This window comes from Trematomus bernacchii, unplaced genomic scaffold (genome assembly GCF_902827165.1).
Source record: "Trematomus bernacchii unplaced genomic scaffold, fTreBer1.1, whole genome shotgun sequence".
In the NCBI taxonomy this organism is placed as follows: Eukaryota; Metazoa; Chordata; class Actinopteri; order Perciformes; family Nototheniidae; genus Trematomus; species Trematomus bernacchii.
The window spans coordinates 1-19,715 of NW_022987344.1; the positions used below are offsets into that span (position 1 = coordinate 1).

Sequence of the window (19,715 nt, forward strand, 5' to 3'; positions counted from 1 at the left end):
CCTCTTCTCTTACTCGTCTCTCCCCCTCCCCCCCTCCTCCCCCCCCCCCTCCTCCTCCTCCTCCCCCTCCCCCCCTCCTCCTCCTCCTCAGTTTCCTTCAGCATAAGGAGGCGTGTAAAGGAGACGCTCGTTTCATCTGTAAAGCTGAGAGCTGTGGGAAGAGATTTAAGAGCAAAGACGCTCTGAAGAAGCACAAAGGAAACGTCCACACAGGTGAGACTGTACAGGTGAAGGTGAGTGACATCACTTCCTGTCACCTGGGCCAGTGGTCTGTCAGCTGTTATATTGAAATGTCACGTTTTGCCTGGGCTTCATAGAGAGGTGTTAATATGTGGAGATGATGAAACAGAGACATCCCATTGGAGCAGGGAGATGCTGCCTTCAGGGACCCACACAGAAACAGAGACATCCCATTGGAGCAGGGAGATGCTGCCTTCAGGGACCCACACAGAACAGAGACATCCCATTGGAGCAGGGAGATGCTGCCTTCAGGGACCCACACAGAACAGAGACATCCCATTGGAGCAGGGAGATGCTGCCTTCAGGGACCCACACAGAACAGAGACATCTCATTGGAGCAGGGAGATGCTGCCTTCAGGGACCCACACAGAACAGAGACATCTCATTGGAGCAGGGAGATGCTGCCTTCAGGGACCCACACAGAAACAGAGACATCTCATTGGAGCAGGGAGATGCTGCCTTCAGGGACCCACACAGAACAGAGACATCCCATTGGAGCAGGGAGATGCTGCCTTCAGGGACCCACACAGAACAGAGACATCCCATTGGAGCAGGGAGATGCTGCCTTCAGGGACCCACACAGAAACAGAGACATCTCATTGGAGCAGGGAGATGCTGCCTTCAGGGACCCACACAGAACAGAGACATCCCATTGGAGCAGGGAGATGCTGCCTTCAGGGACCCACACAGAACAGAGACATCCCATTGGAGCAGCGAGATGCTGCCTTCAGGGACCCACACAGAAACAGAGACATCTCATTGGAGCAGGGAGATGCTGCCTTCAGGGACCCACACAGAAACAGAGACATCTCATTGGAGCAGGGAGATGCTGCCTTCAGGGACCCACACAGAAACAGAGACATCCCATTGGAGCAGGGAGATGCTGCCTTCAGGGACCCACACAGAACAGAGACATCCCATTGGAGCAGGGAGATGCTGCCTTCAGGGACCCACACAGAACAGAGACATCCCATTGGAGCAGGGAGATGCTGCCTTCAGGGACCCACACAGAAACAGAGACATCCCATTGGAGCAGGGAGATGCTGCCTTCAGGGACCCACACAGAACAGAGACATCCCATTGGAGCAGGGAGATGCTGCCTTCAGGGACCCACACAGAAACAGAGACATCTCATTGGAGCAGGGAGATGCTGCCTTCAGGGACCCACACAGAAACAGAGACATCTCATTGGAGCAGGGAGATGCTGCCTTCAGGGACCCACACAGAAACAGCACATCCCGCAGTTTAACTCACGACGTGCTGTAGTGAAGCTGACGGTCCTCTCAGAAAGTGGATCAGCGTAATCTGATGATAGAGACTCTCATTACTCGCTCTGTACAATCTGACCTGTGTATCTGAAGTGATGGGATGTAGGGCTGTGTGTGTGTGTGTGTGTGTGTGTGTGTGTGTCTGTGTCTGTGTCTGTGTCTGTGTCTGTGTCTGTGTGTGTGTGTGTGTGTGTGTGTGTGTGTGTGTGTGTGTGTGTCCCAACTACACAATGTGTTTCTGTTTCAACCAAAACATTGCAGCATATTTGCTTACGATGTTTGCGACGTGTGTTTTTTTGCAGGACGTTTTCTCACATTTAGTTCAAAACACATCGTGCTAAGCTAGTGCTAGCCGTCTTAGCATCATTTAGCCGTCCTTCAGGAAGCTGCAGAAGGAGGACCTCACAGCATGTCCTGATAAATGATGACCCAGTTTCAGCGTAAAGACACAGTTCTCCAGAAGCTCCTCTCCCTATGACAGGCCGTGCAGCATTAGACTCATCTCAAGATAACACTGTTGTGTAATGTCTCTTTCAATGTGGACCTGAAGCTCCTTCCCTTCAGCTGGGACTCTGTCTCTGTCCTGGCTGCTGTCCTCAGTCCTGCAGCCTTTGGTCATTTCTTCTTCTATTTGTTCTGTCCTTTGCAGGGAGCGCACGCCGGAAACTCACGTGCACGATCTGCAACAGGAAGTGCTCGTCCTCTCTGAACCTGCAGGAGCACAGGAAGGTGAGACTGATGAATATAATAAACTATAATGTCTCTGCAGTGTCCCTCTGTAATCTGGAGGCTGCTTTTCTCTGTCTTTGGACATTGAAACGCTCGTCTCTGAGACACTGGGATGGACATGTTTACTTATTTTCAGACTTTTTAAACACCAGACCATGACTCCAGAAGACAACATGTGTTTGCAGCTCTCATCCTGATTCCTGAGTTTTGTTTCCAACACTGAATTCTCAATATTTATACTAAGGTTGTGAATTCTGGGCCATTTTACGTCCTGATTAGTCGGCTGAGAGCTGAGAGCAGACGTCTGGTGTTGGAATAAAGAATAAACTGATATAACGTGAATATCTTTGGACATTCAGACACATCAGCTCGGACTCTGAGACACTGGGGTTGACAATTTCAAACATTTCCTGACTTTTTATTCGCCTAAAAAGTATTCAATTGCAGCTTTAAAATATGTCTTTCTTTATGGATCCATCACTGATTGTTGTGTGCTGGCATTGGATTATTCTCTCCTCTGATTGGTTATCCTTCATTTACTGACATTCCTCATGAATGATCTCTGCTGCTAATGATGACTTTTCATTTTCTCTCGTCATCATCCATCATCCAGATGAATCAAGTCTTCTCTGAACTCTTAGACATGAAAACTCACCTGGACGTATTTGATCGTCCTCCACAGTTTCAGTCCTGCTGATATTGGGCTTAGAATAGCAAAACAGATTTCCCATCATGCACCAGGCTGAGGTCTGAGCGGCACAGTGTGAATCCAGGTCAGCGTGATAGGATGTTTCTGCTCATGTAATGGAGTTGTTGAGATTAATTGAGTCCTCGCAGAGTGTTATTACAGTAATGCTGCGCTCCATCAGAGAGACGTCCGTAAAGCCGCTTAGCGCTCCGTTATTAAACTTTACATGTTCCTCTGAACATTAACATATCAGAGGATATTCAGGCAATTACTGCAGCTGACGGAGACGAGAGGGAACTTTTCAGCACTTTAATTACTTTCTGTCAGGCGGGGGGGAACGGACAAGATTTACTTTCTGTTGATCCTGTAACTTTTAAACACTCTACTTTAAAGAGTCCTCTCCTGCTGATGTTCAGGTGTATATCAGTATGTAGTGTCTCTACTTTAAAGAGTCCTCTCCTGCTGATGTTCAGGTGTATATCAGTATGTAGTGTCTCTACTTTAAAGAGTCCTCTCCTGCTGATGTTCAGGTGTATATCAGTATGTAGTGTCTCTACTTTAAAGAGTCCTCTCCTGCTGATGTTCAGGTGTATATCAGGATGTAGAGTCTCTACTTTAAAGAGTCCTCTCCTGCTGATGTTCAGGTGTATATCAGTATGTAGTGTCTCTACTTTAAAGAGTCCTCTCCTGCTGATGTTCAGGTGTATATCAGTATGTAGTGTCTCTACTTTAAAGAGTCCTCTCCTGCTGATGTTCAGGTGTATATCAGTATGTAGTGTCTCTACTTTAAAGAGTCCTCTCCTGCTGATGTTCAGGTGTATATCAGTATGTAGTGTCTCTACTTTAAAGAGTCCTCTCCTGCTGATGTTCAGGTGTATATCAGTATGTAGTGTCTCTACTTTAAAGAGTCCTCTCCTGCTGATGTTCAGGTGTATATCAGTATGTAGTGTCTCTACTTTAAAGAGTCCTCTCCTGCTGATGTTCAGGTGTATATCAGTATGTAGTGTCTCTACTTTAAAGAGTCCTCTCCTGCTGATGTTCAGGTGTATATCAGTATGTAGTGTCTCTACTTTAAAGAGTCCTCTCCTGCTGATGTTCAGGTGTATATCAGTATGTAGTGTCTCTACTTTAAAGAGTTCTCTCCTGCTGATGTTCAGGTGTATATCAGCATGTAGTGTCTCTACTTTAAAGAGTCCTCTCCTGCTGATGTTCAGGTGTATATCAGTATGTAGAGTCTCTACTTTAAAGAGTCCTCTCCTGCTGATGTTCAGGTGTATATCAGTATGTAGTGTCTCTACTTTAAAGAGTCCTCTCCTGCTGATGTTCAGGTGTATATCAGTATGTAGTGTCTCTACTTTAAAGAGTCCTCTCCTGCTGATGTTCAGGTGTATATCAGTATGTAGTGTCTCTACTTTAAAGAGTCCTCTCCTGCTGATGTTCAGGTGTATATCAGTATGTAGTGTCTCTACTTTAAAGAGTCCTCTCCTGCTGATGTTCAGGTGTATATCAGTATGTAGTGTCTCTACTTTAAAGAGTTCTCTCCTGCTGATGTTCAGGTGTATATCAGTATGTAGTGTCTCTACTTTAAAGAGTCCTCTCCTGCTGATGTTCAGGTGTATATCAGTATGTAGTGTCTCTACTTTAAAGAGTCCTCTCCTGCTGATGTTCAGGTGTATATCAGTATGTAGTGTCTCTACTTTAAAGAGTCCTCTCCTGCTGATGTTCAGGTGTATATCAGTATGTAGAGTCTCTACTTTAAAGAGTCCTCTCCTGCTGATGTTCAGGTCTATATCAGTATGTAGTGTCTCTACTTTAAAGAGTCCTCTGTTGCAGGTTCATGAAATACTGGAATGCCACGCCTGTGACAAGAAGTTCATCTCCACCAATCAGCTGAAGCGTCACATGATCACACACTCAGGTGAGGCAAATCAAACAGAAACAGAAACACCTTTTGCATCGTGATGTTTTTTCCCCGTCTGCTTCAGACCTAGTAACAGTCTCTGTGCTTCCCATGATGCATTGTGTCCTCAGAGAAGCGTCCGTACACCTGTGAGGTGTGCAGCCGCTCCTTCAAACGCCTCGACCAGGTGACGGCTCACAAGATCATCCACAGCGAGGACAAGCCCTACAAGTGCAAGCTGTGTGGGAAGGAGTTCGCCCACAGGAACGTCTACAAGAACCACAAGAAGGTCAGTGAACGTGATAGAAAACTCTCCCTGGTCCCCGGCTTGAGCTTCAACCTCAGGATCCATGTATTTGTGATCCTCTCCAGAATGGAAGTAGTCAAAATCTAAAAAATCTGGCTTTTTCTCAAAAATCTCCTAAATCTGACTTTTTCTCAAAATCTCAAAAATCTGACTTTTTCTCAAAATCTCAAAAATCTGACTTTTTCACACAAATCTAAAAAATGCTGACTTTTCTCAAAAAATTAGATTTTTTGGCAAAAATCTCAAACAATTTGACTTTTTCTCAAAATTCTGACTTTTTCTCAAAATCTCAAAATTCTGACTTTTTCTCAAAAAACTCAAAATTCGGACTTTTCCTCAAATGTTTTACTTTTCCTCAAAAATATGACTTTTTCTCAAAAATCTGAATCTTTCTCAAAAAATCTCAAAAATATGACTTTTTCTCAAATATATGACTTTTTCTCAAAAATATGACTTTTTCTTAAAATCTCAAAAATCTGACTTTCTGAATACTATTTTTTTTTAATAATCACTGAGCTTCAACCTCAGGATCCATGTATGTGTGATCCTCTCCAGAATGGAAGTAGTCATCACATACAGAGCATCAAGTAGTTCCTGAACAGTGTCCTTCACATGCTGATATCCAAGAGAGGGAGTTACACAGTCACAAGATGGAGGAATAGAAAGCAGTATTCAATGTTTACTTCAGATTAGCTCCACGTCAGAAATGAGCATGCTTGTCATATGTCTATCTCCATAGAGGCTGAATCATCATGTTAATCACATAGCTATCATATGCCTCAAACAGTCCTGATGCTCTTCTAGGTAATCATACATCCTGTCATGTTCACAGCTACAGTTGATACCTTTGTTAGCATGCTACTCTCATGTTGGAAGAGGACGTTCAGTGTTTCCCCAACATGGGGGTTAATATTTAAAATGATTATTATTATTATTCCTGCATGTAAAGGTGTGCAGAGACGTCTGGTATATATGATATACAGAGGGTTTTATAGATAAATATAACATAAGGGCGCTGATGTCTAAATTAAGCCCCACCCACTTTTCGTTGTAAATACTGCATTCGAGCGAAGCAGGAAATAATAGTGTTTTCATGTCTTAAAGCTGCGGAGTCATATTTTGCACCAGTTACGGAACAAATCCAGAGTTACGGTGGCCCCTGCAGACTCAACCCTGATATAGCATTACGTTGAACGATGTTGCATCAAAATGTAAAACTAGCGTCAAATAGAAAAGGTTTAACTCGGACCTCTTGGTTCTGTTTCTACTATAAACCTGTTTACATTATAATGCACTCAAAGTTTAATTGAAAATACTTAAATGCTCAGAGCTAGGGAGAGTGGGTTCAAGGGAAAACTAAGGGGGGAAAGAATACAAATGAATAAATAAAAACTCACAAATGTTTCAGAAAAATGTGTTTTTTTAGGGCTGTCAAGTTAACGCGTTAATAACGTGTTAAATTCTGACTTTTTCCTCAAAATCTCAGAATTTTGACTTATTCTGAGATTTATTCAAATTCTATTAATTTTCTCAACATTTCTGAATCCTATCCTTTTTAAGAAAATCTCCAAACTTTGACTTTTAAAAAATAAATGTTATCTGTCGGGTCCCCCCCCCCCTGGAGGCTGTTATCTGTGGGGTCCCCCCCCCCCCCTGTTTACTTTGGGGATCGGGCTGTCACTCAGACAGATAGGTTGGGTTTAAGGGGGAAACAGAAGCACTTTGAACTTAAAGCCCCTCCAGCTGCTCGTCTTCATCGAGGAAAGGAACGTTTATTTCTACAGCACTTTTCAAGGCAATTCAGAGTGCTTTACAAAAATGAAAGACATTAAGATCATAACACACATTAGAAGCAGAGATAATAAAACATGAATAACAGTTACAGTGCAATGCAAAGGAGGCGTGTGGTGCAGTGGGTTGTGCGTTGGTGTTGGGATAGGTTCAAACCCCACTGCAGTCAGCATGTCGTTGTGTCCCTGAGACACTTCACCCCAAAGTGCTCCTGTGGGGTTTGTCCACAGTATTGAATGTATGCAAGTCGCTTTGGATAAAAGCGTCTAACAGGTCATGTAATGTAATGTAACGTAATGAGATGTGAAGAGTTCAATTAAAAGCAGCGGAAAAAGAAAAGTCTTCAGCCTGGATTTAAAAGTACTAAGAGTTGCAGGTCAACAAACTCAATCTGCATGATGGGGGGGGGCTCTTTACTCTGTTCTGATTGGTTCTCCTAACTCTGTTCTGATTGGTTCTCCTAACTCTGTTCTGATTGGTTCTCCTAACTCTGTTCTGATTGGTTCTCCTAACTGTGTGTAAACTCTCTCTGCAGACCCACTCTGAGGAGAGACCCTTCCAGTGTGACGAGTGCAAAGCCTTGTTCAGGACCCCGTTCTCCCTGCAGCGCCACCTGCTGATCCACAACAGTGAGTACCATCACACACCTGTATTAAGCCCCGCCCCCTTTCCCACCTGCTGATCCACAACAGTGAGTACCATCACACACCTGTATTAAGCCCCGCCCCCTTTCCCACCTGCTGATCCACAACAGTGAGTACCATCACACACCTGTATTAAGCCCCGCCCCCTTTCCCACCTGCTGATCCACAACAGTGAGTACCATCACACACCTGTATTAAGCCCCGCCCCCTTTATCACCTGCTGATCCACAACAGTGAGTACCTGTACACCTTTATTAGCCCCCGCCCCCTTTCCCACCTGCTGATCCACAAAATCTCAATCTCAAAATATCAAATCTGAATTTGTTCTCAAATGTTCACTTTTTTAGAAAATCGAAAAGTCTTGACTTTTTTTCTAAATTCTGATTTTGTTTCTGCAAATCTTTTCTTAAAATCTCAGAAGTCCTAATTTTTTCTCTCCAAATTCTTCATATGTTTCAAAATCTAAACATTTGCAAACTTTTTCTGTAAAAAGTCGCAAAATACGGATTTAAAAAAAAAAAAATCCAAATTCATTTTTTTTCCCTCAAAATCTCAACATTTTGACTTTTTGTCCAAATTCTGACTTTCTTTCAAATTACTGACTTTTTTTCTGCATTTTTTAATTCCGACTTTTTCTTAAAATCTGAGAAGTTCTTTTTTCTCGAAATTCTTCATTTGTTTAGAAATCTAAAAATTCGCTCACATTTCTTTTTTTTTCAAAATTCTGAATCGGAAAATTCTTCAATCGTTTTTTCAAAATCTTTCAATTCTGACTTTTTTTCAGAAAATGTTATTCCTCAATCTTTTTCTCAAAATCTGCTCTTTTTTTAATGAATATCAGAATTTGACAGACTGTTTCAGCTCTTTGTGAACAATCAATTATTCCTTGTTGGATTTAAGTACTCCAGATCGTGTGTGTGTGTGTGTGTGTGTGTGTGTGTGTGTGTGTGTGTGTGTGTGTGTGTGTGTGTGTGTGTGTGTGTGTGTGTGTGTGTGTGTGTGTGTGTGTGTGTGTGTGTGTGTGTGTGTGTGTGTGTGTGTGTGTGTGTGTGTGTGTGTGTGTGTGTGTGTGTGTGTGTGTGTGTGTGTGTGTGTGTGTGTGTGTGTGTGTGTGTGTGTGTGTGTGTGTGTGTGTGTGTGTGTGTGTGTGTGTGTGTGTGTGTGTGTGTGTGTGTGTGTGTGTGTGTGTGTGTGTGTGTGTGTGTGTGTGTGTGTGTGTGTGTAACCCCAGTCTGAAGCTGTGAGTTATAATGAAACCTTTGTGTTATCGCTGACAATAATTATCAGCAAGTGTTTCCATTAAATTAAAAACACTTACACTGCTGTCCCACTTTATAGAGCTGACCGTCAGCGGCCTTGTAACAGGAACACACACACACACACACACACACACACACACACACACAGCCTGGATATTGAATGATGTGCCTATAATGGAAGTGCTGCTGCAGGACAATAGGCTGGTTGTTTGCAGAACAGCTGAGTGAGTCGTTACTGAGAAACATGTGGCGGAGCAGTTTTTATTTCACGGTTTCCCCCGGGATGTGTTCGGCTGCAAAATAGAGAAGCATCGCTGTAGTCTGTCTGCAGCTCCCAGAGTCTTGTTGTGAAGTTGAGATGTTTTATGTAGAGTAGGGTCTGCAGCACATCGAATCTGCCGGATGCTAATCTGCCGGATGCTAACCTGCATATGATGAGACATTGACACGGTTAGTATCTGAGTGAAGCCCTATACACAGACCATAATGCAACAGTGTGCACAGAGAGCTTCTAAAACATCTATAGGAGTTCAAAGTCAGCATTTGAGTGGCTTTTGGGTGTTTTGTGTATTTTACTCAACATTCAGACTTTTTCTGAAAATCGCTAAATATGTTTTTTTTCTCAAAATCTCAGAATTGTGACTTTTCTCTCGATATCTTAAATGTCTGACTTTTTTCTCAACATTTTTAAACGTGAACTTTTTTCAAACTTTGACTTATTTTCAGAAAATCGTAAAATTTGTGAAAAATATCCAAAACTCTATTTTTTTCCTCAAAATCTCAGAATTATCACTTTTTTTTTTTTTAATCTCTAAATGTGGACTTTTTTTCCAAAAATCTCAACATTTTCACTTTTTTCTTACAATCTTAAAATGTCACCCTTTTCTCCAAATCTCAAAATACGCACTGTTTTCCTCAACATTCTGACTTTTTCGGCAAAAAATCTCAAAATACAGCTTTTTTTCTCCAAAGCTCCAAACAGACCATATGCAACATTATGAGGCGTCTCTTCTGTTGAATCCAGACGGATGTGAGGAGCTTGTTTGTTTGTCTGCAGCCTCTTTGTGTTGCTCTGTTGTTGCAGAAACTGGGTCATTGATGATGATGATGGTGATGATGATGATGGTGTGCTCCACAATAGTAAACTGCAGATGTCTCTCTCTCTGAATGTCCCCGCAGGTGAGAGGACCTTTAAGTGCGATCAGTGCGACGCCACCTTCAAGAGGAAGGACACGCTGAACGTGCACATCCAGGTCGTGCACGACGGACACAAGAAGTACAAGTGTGACCTGTGTGAGAAAGCCTTCGTCACGCCCTCCGTCCTCAAGAGCCACAAGAAGGTGAATAAAAGAGTTTCTGAACAACCTCAATCACACAGCCATTACCCGCCAGCGCTCTGTCCCAGATTCACTTCAGAACAGAGCTGCTGGAAAATAACCTGCAATCTCAAGTTGTTAGGAACGTCTGCTTTTATAAACACTTACGGAGGCCGACAGGTGCAAACACACTACAAACAAAACTCTTCCATCAGGAGAAGCAGCTTCAGGAAGGATGCAGATATAGAAACCAAATGTTCCTCATGAAGAAACATCTCCAGCAACAACATGTGCAGCTTTTAGAGAACATTCAGCAGCTTGAGGAGACATGGCAGCGTTTACTAAAAGCTGCAGAAACCAAACGCTGCAGATACAACACGCGGAACATTTGTGTTTTTCTATCTGCATCGTCTCAGCGCTCGTTTGGCGCCTGTCGGACCCCGTACGGTCTGATCAGGACGAGCTGCACTCCCATTGAAACAGGACAGGTTCTCAGAGAGGATGATCTGGTCTTTAATCCACTGGATGAGAACGCTCTTATTTTGCTCATTAGAGTTTCTAAAAACATTCTTTTCTTCAGTTCTTTCCACCGACACGTTGTTCCCTGAAGCCGGGGTTAGTCTTTGCAACAGAAACACATATTATGTTGTGGATACGTTTTTCTTTGTAACAGTAAAATACTATTTTCACATCAAAGGAGGTCAACAGCTTTCAACAGGCAGCACTCCAGCAGGTTTTAAACGACATTCAGTCTTTCTGAGGTGATTTTAAGATGCAAGGCTCATTTTTTGTTTTAAAAAAACATCCCTATTGACAGGCTTGGTTTTAAAATCTTTTAACTCTGGACTTTACAGAACCAAGAATCAACTAGGACGTAACAAAAACAAATCTGAGAAGTCTTCATTTTTTTTAAATCCAAAAATTCGCTCGAGTCAGAATCAGAGTCAGAATCAGAGTCAGAATCAGAGTCAGAATCAGAGTCAGAGTCAGAGTCAGAATCAGAGTCAGAATCAGAGTCAGAGTCAGAGTCAGAGTCAGAGTCATAATCAGAATCAGAGTCAGAATCAGAGTCAGAATCAGAGTCAGAGTCAGAATCAGAGTCAGAATCAGAGTCAGAGTCAGAGTCAGAATCAGAGTCAGAATCAGAGTCAGAATCAGAGTCAGAGTCAGAGTCAGAATCAGAGTCAGAGTCAGAGTCAGAGTCAGAATCAGAGTCAGAGTCAGAATCAGAGTCAGAGTCAGAATCAGAGTCAGAGTCAGAATCAGAGTCAGAGTCAGAGTCAGAGTCAGAATCAGAGTCAGAATCAGAGTCAGAGTCAGAGTCAGAGTCAGAATCAGAATCAGAATCAGAGTCAGAATCAGAGTCAGAGTCAGAGTCAGAGTCAGAATCAGAATCAGAGTCAGAGTCAGAGTCAGAGTCAGAGTCAGAATCAGAATCAGAGTCAGAATCAGAATCAGAGTCATAATCAGAGTCATAATCAGAGTCAGAGTCAGAGTCATAATCAGAGTCATAATCAGAATCAGAATCAGAGTCAGAGTCAGAATCAGAGTCATAATCAGAATCAGAGTCAGAATCAGAGTCAGAATCAGAGTCAGAATCAGAATCATAATCAGAATCAGAGTCAGAGTCAGAATCAGAATCAGAGTCAGAGTCAGAGTCAGAGTCAGAATGAGAGTCAGAATCAGAGTCAGAGTCAGAGTCAGAGTCAGAATCAGAGTCAGAATCAGAGTCAGAGTCAGAATCAGAATCAGAATCAGAGTCAGAATCAGAGTCAGAGTCAGAGTCAGAGTCAGAGTCAGAATCAGAATCAGAATCAGAGTCAGAGTCAGAATCAGAGTCAGAGTCAGAATCAGAGTCAGAGTCAGAGTCAGAGTCAGAATCAGAGTCAGAGTCAGAGTCAGAGTCATAATCAGAGTCAGAGTCATAATCAGAGTCAGAGTCAGAGTCATAATCAGAGTCATAATCAGAGTCAGAGTCAGAGTCATAATCAGAGTCAGAGTCATAGTCAGAGTCAGAGTCAGAGTCATAATCAGAGTCAGAATCAGAGTCAGAATCAGAATCAGAATCAGAGTCAGAGTCAGAATCAGAATCAGAATCAGAGTCATAATCAGAGTCAGAGTCATAATCAGAGTCATAATCAGAGTCATAATCAGAGTCATAATCAGAATCAGAGTCATAATCAGAGTCAGAGTCAGAGTCATAATCAGAGTCATAATCAGAGTCAGAGTCATAATCAGAGTCAGAATCAGTCAGAGTCAGAGTCAGAGTCAGAATCAGAGTCATAATCAGAGTCAGAGTCATAATCAGAGTCAGAGTCAGAATCAGAGTCAGAATCAGAATCAGAATCAGAGTCAGAGTCAGAGTCAGAATCAGAGTCAGAGTCAGAGTCATAATCAGAATCAGAGTCATAATCAGAATCAGAATCAGAGTCAGAGTCAGAATCAGAGTCATAATCAGAATCAGAGTCAGAATCAGAATCAGAGTCAGAATCAGAGTCAGAATCAGAGTCAGAGTCAGAATCAGAGTCAGAGTCAGAATCAGAATCAGAGTCAGAGTCAGAGTCAGAGTCAGAATGAGAGTCAGAATCAGAGTCAGAGTCAGAGTCAGAATCAGAGTCAGAATCAGAGTCAGAGTCAGAATCAGAATCAGAGTCAGAATCAGAGTCAGAGTCAGAGTCAGAGTCAGAATCAGAATCAGAGTCAGAATCAGAGTCAGAGTCAGAATCAGAGTCAGAGTCAGAGTCAGAGTCAGAATCAGAGTCAGAGTCAGAGTCAGAGTCATAATCAGAGTCAGAGTCAGAGTCATAATCAGAGTCATAATCAGAGTCAGAGTCAGAGTCATAATCAGAGTCAGAGTCATAGTCAGAGTCAGAGTCAGAGTCATAATCAGAGTCAGAATCAGAGTCAGAATCAGAATCAGAATCAGAGTCAGAGTCAGAATCAGAATCAGAATCAGAGTCATAATCAGAGTCAGAGTCATAATCAGAGTCATAATCAGAGTCAGAATCAGAATCAGAGTCATAATCAGAGTCAGAGTCAGAGTCATAATCAGAGTCATAATCAGAGTCAGAGTCAGAATCAGAGTCAGAATCAGAGTCAGAGTCAGAGTCAGAGTCATAATCAGAGTCAGAGTCAGAATCAGAGTCAGAATCAGAATCAGAATCAGAGTCAGAGTCAGAATCAGAGTCAGAGTCAGAGTCAGAATCAGAGTCAGAATCAGAATCAGAGTCAGAGTCAGAGTCAGAATCAGAGTCAGAATCAGAGTCAGAGTCAGAATCAGAGTCAGAGTCAGAGTCAGAGTCAGAGTCAGAGTCAGAATCAGAGTCAGAGTCAGAGTCAGAATCAGAATCAGAATCAGAGTCAGAGTCAGAATCAGAATCAGAGTCAGAGTCATAATCAGAGTCAGAGTCAGAATCAGAATCAGAGTCAGAGTCAGAGTCAGAATCAGAGTCAGAATCAGAGTCAGAGTCAGAGTCAGAGTCAGAGTCAGAATCAGAATCAGAGTCATAATCAGAGTCAGAGTCATAATCAGAGTCATAATCAGAGTCAGAGTCATAATCAGAGTCAGTGTCATAATCAGAGTCAGAGTCAGAGTCATAATCAGAGTCAGAATCAGAGTCAGAGTCAGAATCAGAGTCAGAATCAGAGTCATAATCAGAGTCAGAGTCATAATCAGAGTCAGAATCAGAATCAGAGTCATAATCAGAGTCATAATCAGAGTCATAATCAGAGTCAGAATCAGAGTCATAATCAGAGTCAGAGTCAGAGTCATAATCAGAGTCATAATCAGAGTCAGAGTCATAATCAGAGTCAGAGTCATAATCAGAGTCAGAGTCAGAGTCATAATCAGAGTCATAATCAGAGTCAGAGTCAGAATCAGAGTCAGAATCAGAGTCAGAGTCAGAGTCAGAGTCAGAATCAGAGTCAGAGTCAGAGTCAGAGTCAGAATCAGAGTCAGAATCAGAGTCAGAATCAGAATCAGAATCAGAGTCAGAGTCAGAGTCAGAATCAGAGTCAGAGTCAGAATCAGAGTCAGAGTCAGAATCAGAGTCAGAGTCAGAATCAGAGTCAGAATCAGAATCAGAGTCAGAGTCAGAGTCAGAATCAGAGTCAGAGTCAGAGTCAGAATCAGAGTCAGAATCAGAATCAGAGTCAGAATCAGAATCAGAATCAGAGTCAGAGTCAGAGTCAGAATCAGAGTCAGAGTCAGAGTCAGAATCAGAATCAGAGTCAGAGTCATAATCAGAGTCAGAGTCATAATCAGAGTCATAATCAGAGTCAGAGTCATAATCAGAGTCAGAGTCAGAGTCATAATCAGAGTCAGAGTCATAATCAGAGTCAGAGTCAGAGTCAGAGTCAGAATCAGAGTCAGAATCAGAGTCAGAGTCAGAATCAGAGTCAGAGTCAGAATCAGAGTCAGAGTCAGAATCAGAATCAGAATCAGAATCAGAGTCAGAATCAGAGTCAGAATCAGAGTCAGAGTCAGAATCAGAGTCAGAGTCAGAATCAGAATCAGAGTCAGAGTCAGAATCAGAGTCAGAGTCAGAATCAGAATCAGAGTCAGAATCAGAATCAGAGTCAGAATCAGAGTCAGAATCAGAGTCAGAATCAGAATCAGAGTCATAATCAGAGTCAGAGTCATAATCAGAGTCAGAGTCAGAGTCATAATCAGAGTCAGAGTCAGAGTCATAATCAGAGTCATAATCAGAGTCAGAGTCAGAGTCAGAGTCATAATCAGAGTCAGAATCAGAGTCAGAATCAGAATCAGAATCAGAGTCAGAGTCAGAGTCAGAATCATAATCAGAGTCATAATCCGAGTCAGAGTCAGAGTCATAATCAGAGTCAGAGTCATAATCCGAGTCAGAGTCAGAGTCAGAATCAGAGTCAGAGTCAGAATCAGAGTCAGAGTCAGAATCAGAATCAGAATCAGAATCAGAGTCAGAGTCAGAGTCAGAATCAGAATCAGAGTCAGAGTCAGAGTCAGAATCAGAATCAGAGTCAGAGTCAGAATCATAATCAGAGTCGGAGTCATAATCAGAGTCAGAGTCAGAGTCATAATCAGAGTCAGAGTCATAATCAGAGTCAGAGTCAGAATCAGAGTCAGAGTCAGAGTCAGAATCAGAGTCAGAGTCAGAGTCAGAATCAGAATCAGAGTCAGAGTCAGAGTCAGAGTCAGAGTCAGAATGAGAATCAGAGTCAGAGTCAGAGTCAGAGTCAGAATCAGAGTCAGAGTCAGAATCAGAATCAGAGTCAGAGTCAGAATCAGAGTCAGAGTCAGAGTCAGAATCAGAGTCAGAGTCAAAATCAGAGTCAGAGTCAGAATCAGAATCAGAATCAGAGTCAGAGTCATAATCAGAGTCATAATCAGAGTCATAATCAGAGTCAGAATCAGAGTCAGAGTCAGAATCAGAATCAGAGTCAGAATCAGAGTCAGAATCAGAATCAGAGTCAGAGTCATAATCAGAGTCATAATCAGAGTCATAATCAGAGTCATAATCAGAGTCAGAGTCAGAATCAGAATCAGAGTCAGAATCAGAGTCAGAATCAGAGTCAGAGTCAGAGTCAGAGTCAGAGTCAGAATCAGAGTCAGAGTCAGAGTCAGAGTCAGAATCAGAATCAGAGTCAGAGTCAGAATCAGAGTCAGAGTCAGAGTCAGAGTCAGAGTCATAATCAGAGTCAGAGTCAGAATCAGAGTCAGAGTCAGAGTCAGAGTCATAATCAGAGTCAGAGTCAGAATAAGAGTGACACTGTGACGCGACGCTCGCACTGACGCGACGCTCGCACTGTGACGCGACGCTCGCACTGTGACGCGACGCTCGCACTGTGACGCGACGCTCACACTGTGACGCGACGCTCACACTGTGACGCGATGCTCACACTGTGACATGCGTTCCAGCTTCAAAACATGAGCCAGTGGTTCTGAGGCAGGCTCTGAGCAGACGGCAGAGATCTGACAGGCTGTGGTTCTGATCCAGATACAGCTGGTTGGACTAAAGAAAGGGCTCAGAGCAGCAGGGCTGAAGAGATGCATGCTGGGAGATGATCAGAGCCAGGTTACTGGGGGGGGGGGGGGGGGGTCTCAGTGTCTACCTGCAGAGAGATGATGATGATGGACGAGCTGTTAAATTAATGTTTATTCTACACCTTCATACTCAACACGATCAGTCAGAATGTGTGTGTGTCTGTGTGTTTTATGTGAGAGTGTGTGTGTGTGTGTTATGTGAGAGGGTGTGTGTTTTATGTGAGAGTGTGTGTTATGTGAGAGGGTGTGTGTCTGCGTGTGTGTGTTATGTGAGAGGGTGTGTGTTTTATGTGAGAGTGTGTGTTATGTGAGAGGGTGTGTGTATGCGTGTGTGTGTTATGTGAGAGGGTGTGTGTCTGTGTGTGTGTGCATGTACTGTATGTTCTGCTCATTGTACGAGACTCTCTGGAAGACGTCAGCATGAATGAAAATTACAGGGTTTGTGTTTGAGCGGTTACACACACACACACACACACACACACACACACACACACACACACACACACACACACACACACACACACTTAATGAACTCTCTCTTTTAGAAACATCCTGAACAAGCTGACATGCGTTCAGAAACAGTGCATTCAAACGTGACTTTGCCGTATCGTTTCCACTGTGCAACAGATCACAGTTCCTACACATCCAGTCTCTGCATTTCCTTTATGATTGAACATGTCCATCTGTGTCGTCGCCCTGACAGCATTCAGAGTGAAGGTCAGCTATCTCCCTGCCTTGTTAGGGTACATTGTAAATATCCAGAATACATCAGAGTGGTGAAAGTTGTAGTGAAGGTGTTCTCTGCTGTGAGTGGAACCCAGCTTTCTGTCCTCGCTGCACATCTGGGACCTGTGTGTGTGTGTGTGTGTGTGTGTGTGTGTGTGTGTGTGAGCCTTTGTAAGGTAACACCCGAGGTGTCGGAGGGACTCTGTGGGTGACGGGGGGGGTCCTGTATTGTTGTTCGGCTGTTGAAGCTGTCGCTCTGAGTTTAAACTCTCCGACTCTCTGATCGAATCTGAAACAGGAGGAAACCAGTTAGAGAGGAGAGAGGAGAGAGGAGAGAGGAAACCAGTTAGAGAGGAGAGAGGAGAGGAGGAAACCAGTTAGAGAGGAGAGAGGAGAGAGGAGAGAGGAGAGGAGGAAACCAGTTTGGATCCAGGTATCTGATTGGATCTGATTGGATCCAGGTACAGGTTGATTGGATCAGGTGTTCTTCGTCTCTAACGTCCTCCACCTGTCTCTGCAGACTCACACCGGGGAGAAGGAGAAGATCTGCCCGTACTGCGGACAGAAGTTCGCCAGCAACGGAACGCTGAGGGTCCACATCCGCTCCCACACAGGTGAGACACACCTGAGACTTGTGTTATAGAGGGTCCACACCACACAGGTGAGACACACCTGAGACCTGTATTATAGAGGGTCCACATCCGCTCCCACACAGGTGAGACACACCTGAGACCTGTATTATAGAGGGTCCACATCACACAGGTGAGACACACCTGAGACCTGTATTATAGAGGGTCCACATCACACAGGTGAGACACACCTGAGATCTGTGTTATAGAAGGTCCACATCACACAGGTGAGACACACCTGAGACCTGTGTTATAGAGGGTCCACATCACACAGGTGAGACACACCTGAGACCTGTATTATAGAGGGTCCACATCCGCTCCCACACAGGTGAGACACACCTGAGATCTGTGTTATAGAAGGTCCACATCACACAGGTGAGACACACCTGAGATCTGTGTTATAGAGGGTCCACATCCGCTCCCACACAGGTGAGACACACCTGAGATCTGTGTTATAGAAGGTCCACATCACACAGGTGAGACACACCTGAGATCTGTGTTATAGAGGGTCCACATCCGCTCCCACACAGGTGAGACACACCTGAGACCTGTGTTATAGAGGGTCCACATCACACAGGTGAGACACACCTGAGATCTGTGTTATAGAGAGTCCACATCACACAGGTGAGACACACCTGAGACCTGTGTTATAGAGGGTCCACATCACACAGGTGAGACACACCTGAGATCTGTATTATAGAGGGTCCACATCACACAGGTGAGACACACCTGAGACCTGTGTTATAGAGGGTCCACATCACACAGGTGAGACACACCTGAGACCTGTATTATAGAGGGTCCACATCCGCTCCCACACAGGTGAGACACACCTGAGATCTGTGTTATAGAAGGTCCACATCACACAGGTGAGACACACCTGAGATCTGTGTTATAGAGGGTCCACATCCGCTCCCACACAGGTGAGACACACCTGAGATCTGTGTTATAGAAGGTCCACATCACACAGGTGAGACACACCTGAGATCTGTGTTATAGAGGGTCCACATCCGCTCCCACACAGGTGAGACACACCTGAGACCTGTGTTATAGAGGGTCCACATCACACAGGTGAGACACACCTGAGATCTGTGTTATAGAGGGTCCACATCACACAGGTGAGACACACCTGAGACCTGTGTTATAGAGGGTCCACATCACACAGGTGAGACACACCTGAGATCTGTATTATAGAGGGTCCACATCACACAGGTGAGACACACCTGAGATCTGTGTTATAGAGGGTCCACATCACACAGGTGAGACACACCTGAGATCTGTGTTATAGAGGGTCCACATCACACAGGTGAGACACACCTGAGATCTGTATTATAGAGGGTCCACATCACACAGGTGAGACACACCTGAGACCTGTGTTATAGAGGGTCCACATCACACAGGTGAGACACACCTGAGACCTGTGTTATAGAGGGTCCACATCACACAGGTGAGACACACCTGAGACCTGTGTTATAGAGAGACCATATCACACAGGTGAGACACACCTGAGACCTGTGTTATAGAGGGTCCACATCACACAGGTGAGACACACCTGAGACCTGTGTTGTAGAGGGTCCACATCACACAGGTGAGACACACCTGAGATCTGTGTTATAGAGGGTCCACATCACACAGGTGAGACACACCTGAGATCTGTGTTATAGAGGGTCCACATCACACAGGTGAGACACACCTGAGATCTGTGTTATAGAGGGTCCACACACCTGAGACCTGTGTTATAGAGGGTCCACATCACACAGGTGAGACACACCTGAGACCTGTGTTATAGAGGGTCCACACACCTGAGATGAACTCACCCTCAGCATCGGACAGAGATAAGTGTATCTGGAGTATCATCAGAGCACACGGAGCTAAACACAGTAGATTCAGAAAAGACTCAAATCAACTAAATAAATAAATAATAATAATATTAATAATAAAGTATTGAAGGCAGCTTGATGTAGATGATGTTGTGAAGGACTTCTCCAAACACAACGTGTGTTACAGGAGATGCAATGGCACACAGTCAAAATATAAAGAAGGACATTACTAAATAAAACAGTGTTTCCTACAAACGGGTGAAGTTAGGGTTTAAAGGGGACCTATCATGAAAAATGCACTTTGTGATGTCTTTTCTACATCAATGTGTCCCCGGTGCGTCGGGGAACTCACGCAGCGTCAGAAAATAAATCCCTCTCT

General features: G+C 43.8%; 1 protein-coding gene across 1 annotated transcript in view; it reads left to right on the forward strand.

The window, feature by feature from the left end:
* Nucleotides 1-91: 91 nt before the first annotated feature.
* Nucleotides 92-19,715, forward strand: part of LOC117483623 (PR domain zinc finger protein 5-like) — a gene marked incomplete at its 5' end in the record, with an annotated part of 45,896 nt that continues 26,272 nt past the window's right edge. The window contains 7 exon segments of the mRNA XM_034132003.1: nt 92-213; nt 2,158-2,237; nt 4,759-4,843; nt 4,957-5,114; nt 7,459-7,552; nt 10,006-10,166; nt 17,411-17,504. Of these exon segments, the coding sequence (XP_033987894.1) occupies nt 92-213; nt 2,158-2,237; nt 4,759-4,843; nt 4,957-5,114; nt 7,459-7,552; nt 10,006-10,166; nt 17,411-17,504 (794 nt within the window).